Raw genomic sequence first — 14,440 nt, forward strand, 5'->3', positions numbered from 1 at the left:
AAAAAACACGACCATAACTGTCAAATTCAATTCGATAATCAAAATCAGCAAAACAATCGGTCGATGGACTCGCCTGACATTATCGACAATTTGTACTTAAAGCGTGCAGTTCGATTGCACATTTTTTCACATACACATCTTACATTGCTTGCGTATAAAATTCGGTAGAAAGGAGATCAAAACGCCTACCTAAAATATTTGAATGAATTTGAGTTTGTGTTTCGCATTCATTACGATCAAGGAAGAAAAAAAAAAAGAGAAAAACAATTTTTTACACGATTTTTTTTCTTAATCGATCCAAGTTTACTTCCAGCAAGATTTCTCGAAATGCATTAATGACAAATGAGTTTTGTAATACTAATACTAACAAAGATCAATTGCGGATATTGCTGCAAACTAACAGACCAATCCGATTTGTTCTGTACAAACTTAATGAAAAATGAGAAAAATGTTGAAAAAGGATTTCATTAAAATTTTAATTTAATTACGTTTGTTATGGCATTTTGAGAAAAAAAAAAAAATATTAAATAAAAAAATTATTCTTCGTTCGAGCAAAGAAATAATGAATGCAACGTATAATACCCTGCTATCGTTCTTCTTCAATAAGTAGTAAATTAAAATACTATTGCAATTAAAAATTTCGGAATGCTATGTCAGCTAAGGCACTTTCTTTTAGTTGATTACCGTCATATATCGTAATATTATCGCTGGCGATGATATCTAATGGATTAATCTATAAAACAGATGTTCATTAAAGTGTTAACAAAATACGTTATCTTGTCATACTTACATTTAAGACAAAGTCGGGATTAATTTTAAAATTCTTGTACATAGCAATTTTTTGTAGAGCTCGTACTGAACGCAAACGATTGTCCGGATTGAGATCAAGCAAACGTTTCAATACATCTTTACCTTCATGGGGTAAATGTTCTACTTCAGAAGGTAAGATATTTTTTAATGAATCATCATTTGCATTGAGTTTAGAATCAATCAATTGTTCCGATGAGATGATATATGTGCTAATGTCTGGTGTCTGAAATTATTTCGAAAAAAAAAAAAAAAAAAAACAAGGGAAAGAAAAAAATTATTTTCAGTGTATGTATTGCACCTGCATTTAGATTAATCAAGCCAACTTCCTTCTCAATGCGCTGCAGCTAATGCACACGTAGTCTTTAGTATGTATGTCCATATATAGACGGCAATATCTATTTTTATCTCTCATCCGAAATGCTTTTAAGCTGCGTTGTCTATAAAGTTCTTTTTCTCTTTTTTCTTTTTTATTACTACTATTGTTGTTGCTTTCATAAAGGAATATAATAGAATATATATATATATATATATATATATATATATGTATGTACTGATAATAGTAGTAGTAGTAGTGGTGGTAGTTATAATATTTATGGCAGCATGTCTAAGTCGTCTTAAACATGCACAAAATTATTAATTGCCTTGATAGAGGCTATATAAGCAAGCTAACAGACTCAGGCTAAATCAAGTCAAGCATTACAAAACGTATAATATCGTCTCACCAATAGGAAAAAAGTCTACGCGTATACGACGTAAACTTATTAGAAAAATATGTTAACTTTGTTGATTTGTATGCAACTTCCAAAAACATGCCTCGTCAATCCCCAAACATTCGCAATAAACTTACGTCTTATCAACTCTAAGACCAAATGAACAGGAAAAAAGATATTCTTCTATAAGATAAGTGATATAGGAAATTAAAATTTTGCTTGCTAAAATAATAATAGGCCTAAATTACAAGTTATTGTTGAATTGAAAGCAAGCGCATGGCCACTTTCTGTTTATGAAATGTGGAGCTTCGTTAACAAAATTTGATATTTTCCGTAATTTCAAATCCTAGTCTGGCTAAACGCTACTAATCTATATCTTCGCTCATATTTCCTTGCAGAAGTCACTAAGCGAAACCAAATAACGGGCCATACCATAAAAGAGCTGAAATCATCATTTGGTCATCATCATCATTGTCATTCCTTATGACATGGGCATATATATATATATATATATACATATATATATATATACGTAAAGTTTTCGTTGCCCGCATTGTCGAGCGTATCACGAAAACAGAATATCGAAGATATATAAGTTATTCGTCTGTTTACGACCGCACAGTCGACCGCAAATGCAGTGAAAAAATGTTCAGAAGTGAAATTATCAGGATCTGGTACTAATTGCGCACTTACAAACAAACTTACATTAGATGCTCATTTAAAATTAAACACAAAGAATTATTTCGAATTTAAAATTCAATGCCACAATATCTCTCTTTACTCCCGTGATTGAAGCCTATGATTAGTAAAAGATTTGGAAATTTCTAGATTTTCGCTTGATGTGACGAATGCCCATGATTCGTCCAATACCATTGGTAACTTTGTTACATGTTCTCCCCTTTTTTTTTTTGTTTTCTTATTTTTCTTTTTTGGTATTTTTTTTTTTTTTTTTTTTTGCGTTTTCCTACAGACAACGTGGTTGTAATTCCCTTTCAGCCTGTTTGATTTTCAAGTCCTTTATTTAGCGTATGTATGTGTGAGTGTATCTATGAGCTTTTAAATAATGCAACTAAAGATTTGTTGTTTTAATAATCGTTTACATCAGAAGTTCCCAAATCAAAAATAAAATGCATGGAAGAAGATATATTTAAAGAAAGTAGAACAAAAAAAATGTCTGAAGAAGTATCCAATCGGTTAAGTGTCGTTAGCGAATAAACTCCCACTAAATTCCCACGAAAAAGTATGTTTGAAACCTCACTGATATTTGCACTCGCGAACACCGACCCGTTACACTGACTATGCGGCACCCTAACGATTAAAGAAAATCGATAAAAAGGATCCTATGATTAGTAAAATGATAGAAGAAAATTATTCACAGCAGGTTGAAACACTCTTTAGGCAATTACAATAGGCGAACATTCATTCATAGTAATCGACAAATACATACATATTTCTATTGAAGAAAAGCGAGTAATTTAACTTCCAGTTAAAAGTATCAGTCAAATAAAATACATTTTTCTGTTAGCAAACTTTCAGTTGAATTTCGCATTGTGAAAACGTTTGTCATTTTCACACTTTCATGTTTTTTATTTAAAGAATACTGGAGCAAAAAAATATTATCCTCTACACACACACACACACACACACACACACACTTGACCCTCTTTGACTTTGAAGTTTGGAAACTCTGATAGGTAGCGTTTAATATTTCGTGCAACTAAGCTGTACTTGTCTTCTTGCACTGCTATTAGGTATAATTTTTTCTACAGAAATCTTAAGAATATCGTTTAATGAAAATCGATATTAAAAATGGCTAAATTAAAGGGAAAGAGTACAAGCCATATTAGAAGAAGCTGCTTTTACTCTTACGACAGTCTTCGATTGCTGGTGCCCGGTAATGTGTAATGTGTAATCTACTCCCAAAATTGGTTACTTTCAGTAAAATAAATCACGGCAAGATAGAAAGTAATGGGAATTGGAGGAAATGGGATTAGTAAACAACTACAACCTTCCATCTATTGAATTAAATGATTATAAGAGGAATTTAATCTTCTTTCTTAAAGATTAAATATTTTTAAAGTCGACATCGACCAAATAATGACGAAATGGCCAAATGTATATCGAAAATCTAAAAAATTACTTCTATTAGCAATTAACGTATAATTATAATTCAATATAACTTATTACTGTCTGTCTCAATTTCTGTGGCAATCGATGCATGATATAAGTTTTTTTTTTTTTTTTTTTTGTTTTAAATGGACTGAAACTGGACTGTTGGTCCATTACGTAGGTTAAATTTCAAGAAATTTTAATAATTTTTCATAATAAGTTAGCGATCGAACGAATCTGAATAAACAATCATTTTCTGCATATTGTCCATGCATACATACATAGAAGCATAAAAGAGTAATTATTTCGTAAATACCCTATGTCGATAAAGTTTTAGACGGTAGTATTAAAAAAAAAAAACAACTTTATATATGGAATCATTGGATCAATATCAATATTATATCCAGCCAAATCTCAAACAGTTTTAATAAATATTTAAACCTAGTTTCACATCGATATGCATAATGAACCAGCCGTTGATCATTAATAAAAAGAAACGATATTTTAATTAGTTTGATCAGAAGATTGCTTCAATCCTCAAAACGATTGCTGTGATCTGTTCATTTTTTGAATTTGTTGTTGTAAATTTTTCGACACCGGAAACTTTGATCAGAAGATGAGCAGATAGCCAGCTTAATAATCTGTTACTTTCGATTTTGGGTGCAAATGCGTTTGCACACCTCCAAAGTTTAGTATACAATGAAGTATGCAAATAAGCCGTGGTTGACTTCATTTACAATGTTTCCCGTTATATATTTAAACCTGGACACAAACTTTCTTTATTCTTTATCAATTTTATCATATCTTGCCGGCATTTTTTGCCTTGCATTTCTCTCGGTATTCAACCTGGACACCTACAGCCTTGTCGCATGCGTATAGAACAGCCAAATGTTAATGCATGTCGGTTGGATTGATTTTTTAGATGATTTTGAAAAAATAAGGTTATGGCAAATTTCAGATTAATTGATTTGCTTATTAGCCGTTGTTGTTATGTTGTCCATATTTCGATTTAATCTTCGACCCTGTGTTAACTTTCTATGCAACTATTTTAATACCTTTTTCGAGCTATCACACAATCACAAAGAAAGCTAGTTGCAAAGAGATAGAAAGCTGGAGCTGATCATGTACATTTTCAGACGAGAATAACGGAGTAAGCCTAAACATGAACGTGACCCGCGCCTACAATTAATAAAAACGTTTGTCTCTATGCTCTTACTTATTCAAAGGTTTTTGCTTTCACAATCAGTTTGGCGCTTTCTCTCTCTCTCTCTCTCTCTCTCTTTTTCTCTGTCTCTTTATAAGAAAACTTATTAAATATTTCATCCGGTTTTGAATCATCAAAACTTTCAAAAATGTAACGATTTTTCCATTGTGATTAGTTGCAGCTAAATAAGTTCAATGATGTGAATTTTGAATTAAAAGATATACGAAAATCAAATTTAATCAACTGGTGAAACAAATAACTGGCTGACTCATTTCCATTGTGATCTGCCAGTGAAAACAGTTCATAAATTATTTATGAGCGGTTTTGTGAAAAAAGTGCTATCGCGCATTTAAACGCAATTGCAATAAAAACGAGAAAAAAGTTATTATCGGTTTGAACCGAATTTCTTAGCTCACATAATCTAGCAGAAATTCAAAAAAAAATTATGAATGAACTTGCGGAAGAGTTGCTGTTGTCTTTTTTTTTTTTTTTTTTTTTTTTTTTTTGTTAACTGAACGGCATAACCCAATTGACAAACAATATAGCTTTGTTCTCGTAAGGAAAATTTTGAAGTAGCGACTGCACACGCCATAGGAGTACAGACACAGGCAGACCGAGAAACGCTCTTAAATTTGCTTGTTGACGCGTATCAAGAATACCAATCAGTCCATCAATCGATCTCATCTCGAATGCGTTGCAAATAATTCAAGATTAACAATAGTAACTACATCAACAGGATTTCAGTAAGTAAGCAGCAAACACAACAACAACAATAATTCCAAAATTATTAAAGGCGCTAATGCATGCAAATTAAACTCAACTAATAATGCACGTAACAAGTTAAGTGGACAGCTAAGCACATATATACGTTCATGCTCGCTAACGCGTAAATAATACCGATAATACTAATATTAAGTGATATGGCGCGTTAGAAGTAAAAGTCTATTTATTTTCTAATGTAATAACAAAAAAAAAAAATAAATAAAAAAAAATATATATATATATATATATAATGAATAAAATGAGTTGGCACGAGGGGAAACGACAAATAAATATATAAATCTTTTCAATTCTGATTACTAAATAATTCATGATTAAGAAGCGAATTAATTCTATTCAACTGAAGATTCTGACTTCTTCTTACGTCTCACACAACTTATGGTAAAAGGTATAGTAAGTACGCACGCGAAGGGTCTTATAATAGATCCACATTTCATTACATCGATCATTATTAGAACCATATTCTGAATCGATATAAACTTGTCTGCTTGTGTGTACGTCTGTTTTGAGCCTACAGGTCAAAATTATTGAGATCATTTAACGTAATTTGATATACTGACTTGTTTTAGCCGAAGGCCTACCGAACTTGTTCAGACCATTTTAATGACTATTTACATCACATTTGAAAATGATCTTCAAAGGAAAGCAAATGCAAACCGCATTATCGGGCAAGACCGATCATTGAATACCGTGAACCAACTCACTTAATATAATGCTTTATTTTATTTCTTTCACATGAAGGCACGCTTTCCATGAAAGTCCTCATACGGAAGGGGACATAAAACGCTTAAGCACAATCAATTTTCTTATCGAGTAATTCAAAACTATCAAAAATTGACTTACATGGTCTAAATTTCGTGCAACTCATATTTATGTTAAGACCAATTTTCATCATGACATGTTAAAACTTAACACTTTCGGTTGCACAAAGCTTCTTTAGTGTTCATAAGAACGAAGCAATGTAATCCAAAGTGAATGTAAAATTATTTCGATCCGCGCTAGTTTCAGTAACGTTCATCTTTGAGTCAAAACATAAATATAAATCGATTTGAAAAAAAATGGTTCTTCATGCACAGGTTCATGCAAAACATGAGTTTCTCTTAAATCCTTCTAAGTTCCACTTAAATCCGCCCAAATGTACTATACTTTGTCTCAACAAAAATCGGTAAGTAATAGTACTTTAGCATAGAAAGACGGAACAAATGCAGAAAATTTTGATAGATGGGGGGCTATTTTTTGACCTCCTCCCATAAAAACTTATTTGCAAAAATTATACATTTATATGACAACAAAATGGCGTACAAATTTGTTATGTTATATATTTGAGCCAAATAGGTAGATCGATTTTAGGGGCCCTTTACCATAGACGAACGTCTTGAAATCTAGATCTTCATATGCTAAAGAGATCTAATTGATGAAAGATAATAAGTTCCTGGCAAAAAACGCAAATCCTATTAAATTTGCACCAAGCCGGTTCAGGTTTTGTGGACCCTCTTGCGTAAAAGTTCGTCCTGATAACTGATTATTTTTGCTATTTTATGGTAAAAATAGCTTAAGTCCTATACTAGTGAAATGGAATAGGTTTTTTTATGGACCGGCTTTGCCCGAGTAATGCTTTTAGTTTTCCTACTCCACACCACTTGTGGTCAATCCATTCAGAAAATGAATTTAAGTTCGTCTCTCCGTCTGTCGGTTTCATGTTCGACGTACAGATCGCAATTTCCGAGATATTTTCATGAAATTGGGTATGAATTGGAATGAATCGGACGATGAATTTGGCTCGAGGACGAATGTTATTCAGATCGGACCACTTTTTCGACCCCTTCCAATATAAAGAGTTATTTTGAAATATCGTTACTTGAACAAATATGTATAATAAAAGTAATATAAGGGCATGCAATAATGGACCGTGTACCACTATCGGGTTTTAGTTGTTTCTTTTTTTTTTTCGTTTTTTCATTAAATAGTAAAGAAATTTCTATGATAAGAATTTTATATAAAAATTCTTGTTTTTAGAAAAGTAGCAAAAGAACAATTTTTACAATTTTATGCATGCAGTGCAAGTTCTCACAACTGACAATGTGTGCGAATGTCAAAGTTATGCATGGTTGACAGCTCAACAGCTATAAGAAGAAGAGCAACAGCAAAGCTATCTGAGACTTTCTTGTGGTTTATTACTTTTATTCTTTCCGTACCTCTTTCGTCCATCCGTCCGGTCGTCCGTGAATATGTACTCCGTGTTCTGGTTGTTGCGGTTGCTTTTATATGTGCAATTAAATACCACTTGGCAAAGCCATAACAATAGCATTAATACCATTTCGCTAACTAAATACTACAGCGACAACACCATTAGCAGGAGGAGCAAGAACAAAATGAATACATTTTATAACGTACGACAAGCATACCAAACTCGAGACAACCATTGACGACGCTTCTGCATCTGTACGCTTGATGCCTTTTACTTCACGGCGCCTAAAAAAAATTACGACCGAGACCTTTACTTTGTCTCTAACTATGCAACTACACTATAGTGCATATATATTTATATTTATGGCTATTTTAAGTGCCTACAATCGATATACCATTTCTTCTAACCTAGGTAAGATATAAACAAACATACGCACATACATATATATACACATGGGTCTCATAATTTCAATATAATACACCGGAACAGTAATGTCGGTCGTTAGTTAAGCAAAATTGATTTTTAATTGCCATGTAATTGTAAATTCACGCAGGCATAAACTTGTCTTAAAGACGAATTTAATGAACAGCGCAAACAAGCAATTGTTAAACTTTGTAACGATTATGCATTTTTAAGAAGCGCTTCAGAGTGGAATACGAGTAAGATCGCAAAGTGTTAGGATTAGTTATTAATTCTGGGCATGCAGATTTTGCCATAAGTACAGCGTTTCGATCGTGTATCGAGCTGCACATACCCTGTCCTGTTCACCTTTAAATTACGTACATTAAAAAGGTCAAAACATTTGTTTTTTTTTTTTGTATTTATTTGATTGTGTTGATGTTAATCGATTGGATATCTTTTTTAAACTAACGTCCCGTCTGGCATAAGGAAATATTCGATCATATCGATCGCATCGATGTATGTGTGCACTTGATTTGTGGCAACCAATTAGGAGCGTAAATATCAAATTTTAACTTTCAAATCTTAACTATCAAGTCGGCGAACATATGCGGACTTTAATGCGTGATGTTTCTGGGTTTAACAAAATCCTGAGTAACGGGCATAATATTATTAGAAGACTCTTAACAAAACATTGACGAAAGCGCAAATTAAAGCGTTATAGTCAGTCATGCTATGTTTTTGCAATAATATGCGTAATTGCGTCTGATGTGCTGCTGTTCATATTTCAACAGGCTACCAAAAATTGCTTTGCCTGCTTATATTAACGCAGGACATTTTTAGGCCAGGATCAGCTCTATACTATCAATCAAATATCATATATAATGTGTTTATGTTATGCGTTACTTTTACTTATGTATATACTACGACTTGATTGATAAAATGTAGCATCATTTCTAAGCCATTTCTCTTGTTCCCGTAAAAAAACAAACGAGAAACAGAATATGCAGATCTCGATATATTTTCCTTGTTCTCGAAAATATGTTTACGTAGGTGTAATATGTGAGCCTATCTCTCCAAATCAAGATTTCAGTGCACGGAGTCGAATGCCAAAGCTGACTAAGCTGGTTTAGAGCGATTTTAAGTACAACATCAGCGCGCGCTTAATAGTCAAACCACTTATTTAAAGTTGTCGCTACAAAGGAGAGCAGCTTATGGTGTTTTTCCTTCTTCAATTAACGAGATGTCTTAAAGACCCTATAGAATGCAATAAAGCGTACTCTACGTAAATTCTTTACTCACAATACATAATCCACTAAACGCATAGGATGAGATACGGACTGACGAAAATGATTTGCAAACAGTCTCGAAATTGATTAAATCCATTACACTCATACAACTCTAACCCTATTTCGTCCGCTTTGATTTTGCAGCACCGATATTTGAATATATTTCCTGTTGTTGTTTAACAACAAGACCAAGTTTATGCCCCACGCAAAATAGATTGAAAGCATATTAAATTCATGTGAAAGTGTGTGCAACGCCTAGAGCAACTTAAAAGTAAATCGGCCTGCCCTATCTAAAGTCGGCACATTTCAATGTTACCCACCATCAATTTGGCCACTGGCGATATAATTTGATGCAACGTGATGGGCTCAAGGACACACATTATTAAAAACAAATTGAATTGAATCGCTTTTATGACTGCTCCCTCCATAAGGCCCTATTTTAAAAAAGGCATTATATGGAATATAGAACTCTGACCCTCGAAACGAATGTGTAAGCTTGGATATACAACTAACCTGTCGTACATACGAACAAAACTAGTTTTGAATATTTTGCGATCAAAATTTGTTCAAAGTGGGGACTTGACATATATTGTGTTAAGTTTGGACCATATTCATTTTTTTTTTTTTTTTTTGCGTGCTTCCTACTGTGTAAGACCTATGATGGAAGCGTTTAGGTGACAGCAAAGCACAATTTTTAATAATTTCTTTGAAAACATAGCAACTCACGTATCCTACAGGCGGGTCGATAATCAATGTGCAGGTTCAAGATGAAATGGAGACGAAAACACGAAAACGATGTTCCGTTCAAAATTATTATTATATGTCCGTGTATATGCAATTCTAGAAGTTCGATCGTTATATTAGAAGCTTATCAATTGACAACGTATAGCCTTCTAATTCTGTTAGTTATTAAAACAAGAAGACAAAAAGAGAGCAATTTGCTTAATGCTTTCATCTACTATTATATCTACTGAATCATCTAAATGTATCAACAACACATGTTCGCATTAGAAATAATAGACAGCACAGTGAGTACTTTAAACAAGATAATGAATATTGTTAATGACCGACAGTAATTTGAATACGTCAGCCATATGTATGTTAATAAGCCATAAATATATATATATGTATATATATATAAAAGCGACTGTCTCAATAAATAGGAGTAGATTGCGATGGTAGAGTGATAATAATAATAAAAGGCTGCATGTAGGCTGGCGAATAGATTTGTGTACAAATTTGCATATCGTCAATGTACCAAATCGGAAGAGAGAATATTAAAACGATAAATATGCAAATAAACGTGAAAGATACGAGAGGTACGAAAAAAGAAAAATGAAAAAATGAATATAGGAACAATTTGAAATGGTCAGGCTTTGCTTACCAAGAGAAAAAAAGGTTCTTGAAAACGTAAGTATACGCAACACCTATATATATATATATATATATATATTTAATAAAGAACGTTCGAGACTTAACATGAGTGCTTTGCATTAAATTTAAATTGATGTTGGCGATCGCTGCAGATTTCAGGTATGGATTGAGTATTGTTACACATATTTATGACGCCCGAAAAGGAGAAAAGAAAATGAAGCAAAACATGTTTCTTATGTTAAACATGGCAAAAATCTCCTAACAAACAGGATGCCTATGTAATCGTAAGAAGTTGTAAACAATTGCAAGAACAACGTAAGCCAAAAAGGCAGCACTTCATACAAGTAAATGTTAGTTTCAATTAATGTCGATAATGACACCAGCCAGACTAAATTGGCGTATCTATCAAGACAATCTTGACGAAAGGGTGAGAGAGAGAGAGAGAAAGAGAGAGACAATTTTAGGAACTACTACTAAACCGTACTTGGTCACTAAGCGAGCGAGCAGCTTTAGAACAAAAAAAAACAAAAAAAAAAAAAACAGAAAAAACAGAAAAAAAAGCGAAAAAAAAAATACGCAGTAGTTAAGGAAATTTAACTATTAATTAAAATAAATAAATGAACTATGTAGAAAGACTGACAGCAATTTTCCTTTCCTTTGAACGACTAACGACAAGTAACTCATCCGTCTAAGTGCAAATTCCCTGATGCGCAACTGCGGCCGGCTTATACATTAAGTTAAGTGCAATGTAAAGAGGCCGGCTGGCAAGCAAGCAGGCAAGTAGGCAGGCAGAAAAGAGACCCTTTTACATGGTCTGCTGTAACAGCAACATGACAATGACCTCTTTTTTCATGGTAAGACTATTCAAGGCCAATAGCAAAGAGTTATATATGTACAGCGTTATACCAACAGAAAGCTTTTACTTGAGAAGGGATAACGCGTCAAGCCGCCACAACGTTATTAAAGAAGTACAAGAAACTGAGATTCATTTTCTGTTGCTTCTAAAAAGTCCAACGCGTCAACCACACGCGTGTTACCAAAGACAAATGCATTAACTTGATTGCTATTACCGATGTTCTTGCCTGCATTTATTTGTGTGTGTGTGTGTATATATATATATACTGTATGTGTTCGTTGTGCGTTTGGTTTTACGTAGAGAGAATAACAAACAAATAAAGTAACAAAAAGGTAAACTTAACCTAACCAAACTAAATGATCAGCAACAATGCAACACCATCTTGGTCATGGTTCTAAACTAAGAAATAGCGTTGACTAACTTACTGACTGGTTGGCTGGTTGGTTAGTTTGCTGGTTTGTTGGCTGGATAACTGGCTGGTTAGATGGTCTGGATACAAACGTAACCCAAGTACAACAAACGAGAAAATCCATGCGAAAAAAAAAAAAAACAAAAATCGCATAGCTTTATACTTACACCATAAATATTTATTGTGGTGATCAAGTAGAATCAAGTAGAATGATGCGTTCCATCGATCGAAAGTAAATGCTCAAGTTCAAATAAGGTAATTGCCGAGAACCGACCGCAAAGCGCGTCTTGTCTTTCAACAAACTCAAGCATACAATCATCACAACACACCGGCAAATGCACATTTTATACAGGTAGATATTATTACCAAAGTGGCGAGCTCTGTACATATGTACGCGAACCGAATGGATGGCTGCTATTGTCTTTGGAAATGTTGTATATATTATGTATATTGTGTATGTTATTAGTTCTCTTTGTCTTTTTCCACTGCTTCTTACAAAGTTAATGCTGTTTGATATTGTTGATGCTGGGTTTAATTTTATTTATTTGCAGAGTTACTGTCATATATAAAAAGGGCTTGCATGCGTAACTTTATTGTAAGAATTTTCCATTACAATGCAATTTTTTATTCAACGCGTACACACACTAACTTGTGCTTAGCATTTCTACCGTACCAAAGAAACGAAAACGTAAGAGGTTTTTAATGAACAGAAGAATAATAATTTCATTCTTTAGCCAACCTCCGTGTACTAAGGTACGGAAATTTATTGAAATGCGCAAAATAAAGCTCAAGCCCAAAATTTATTAACGTTCATATGATTTTAATAAAATCTGCCATCAAATCATTGACCTATAGGACAAAGCAATCTTTCCCTTTTATATGGACTTTTCTTTAACATATTTTCTCGTTTTAATTACAAAATTTAAATTTGATTCACTTATACTTATGAGTTTGCTAAGTATTGCTGATATTAGAATATGCCACTGCTGTGAGATGTTCTTTCCATTGGTTTTATATCGATTCAATCGAATCATTCCACAAGCAATTCCTACTCTTTCTCCTAAGGAATTTAGGATGGGATACGCTAGTCTCCTTGTCACTGTCCGGGAATGGAGTGCTACTATTAGCCCATAGAGAAGCGAAAGATTCTTCTTCTTCTTCTTCTTCTTAGCTAAGTTAATAAATGACGGCATTGACCCATCAACCCGATTAGGAAGGATAAACATTAATGTCCCTAATCATTCTTCTAGAAATTTCTCAACTCATAAGGCTTCATCAATGTCGATATAACTATGAAGATTTTAAACCATTCATGGTCCTTGGTAAAACACTAAATCGCGTCTATAATATAATCTCAATATTGGACTGATCAAAGAATATTAAATCGATGCTTCTTAGTACGCGCGATATTTAAACTCATATTTAAACTAAACTAACAAGCAAATCTAAAGTATCGGTAACTTTGCAAGCTGAACCAGATATGTTCAGTACCATCGGTTGCCTAGCGGCTTAGTGCAAATCCCTCAGCATTGGATTTTCCATTTTGAATTTTTTTTCTTAAGTGATTACACAACTCGACTATCTTGTTAAAGCAGTCAAATTTTTGCGTCATAACTAATAAATATTTAACATAGCTATGTTTTACTGTTTTATGAAATTAACTATGAGTTATGTCCTAAAAATTTTATACACACTCTAATATCGCCCATTGATTGAAATTTTTTGTAAGCAATTGGAATTGAAATGAATAAACATAAAATAAAGGAAGAAAGTTTCGCTTCCAAGAGAAATTTCGGGATGGTCACCGATCTCAAACTATTATATAAAAATTCTCGAGACATATTAACTGAGCCTTAAGAACTGTTATTGCACTAAACCTTTAAATTGCTCTGTTTTTCTCACCTTTCTGGCAACATGGCGATACCGTGCCGACAGCGATCATCGAATCATCGATCCATTTCGGTGGATGGGACAGAACTTCCCATTCGAGCTGCCACAAGACTTCCAAGCCTTGACAAGACTTCCAATGCGTGGCCGAGCGCTGCCATTCAAGACAATGATGCTGCGTCTGTTAGCCGATATTGCTCGTCTTTTTTTGCAAAAACACATCATTCAATTTGTTGCAATTAACGTCGGTAGACATCTGCAGTAGCAATTTTATGCGGTTTCAAAAGCTCATAGTACACTACATCTTGCTGATCCCATATGATATGCATAGCAAAACTTTGTGACCGTAAATATTCTGCCCCGCGTGGACGTGGATGACTCTCATGAAATAACCTACGACTTTTTGCACTTGAGATTGTCGTAGT

At 33.5% G+C, this 14,440-nt stretch overlaps 1 protein-coding gene across 2 annotated transcripts in view; it reads right to left on the reverse strand.

The window, feature by feature from the left end:
* Window positions 1-526: 526 nt before the first annotated feature.
* The window catches only part of LOC119642438 (serine/threonine-protein kinase S6KL), a 73,368-nt gene continuing 59,454 nt past the window's right edge, over window positions 527-14,440 (reverse strand). Inside the window, exons 9-10 of one of the 2 annotated variants that reach the window (XM_038041603.1) lie at window positions 791-1,033; window positions 527-733 (exon numbers count right to left, since the gene is read on the reverse strand). In XM_038041603.1, coding sequence (XP_037897531.1) covers window positions 632-733; window positions 791-1,033 — 345 coding nt within the window. In that variant the 3' untranslated portion in view covers window positions 527-631. The remainder of the gene's footprint in view (window positions 734-790; window positions 1,034-14,440) is intronic. The other variant, XM_038041597.1, reaches the window with a different exon arrangement.

The sequence above is a fragment of the Glossina fuscipes genome, unplaced genomic scaffold (genome assembly GCF_014805625.2).
Source record: "Glossina fuscipes isolate IAEA_lab_2018 unplaced genomic scaffold, Yale_Gfus_2 0, whole genome shotgun sequence".
In the NCBI taxonomy this organism is placed as follows: Eukaryota; Metazoa; Arthropoda; class Insecta; order Diptera; family Glossinidae; genus Glossina; species Glossina fuscipes.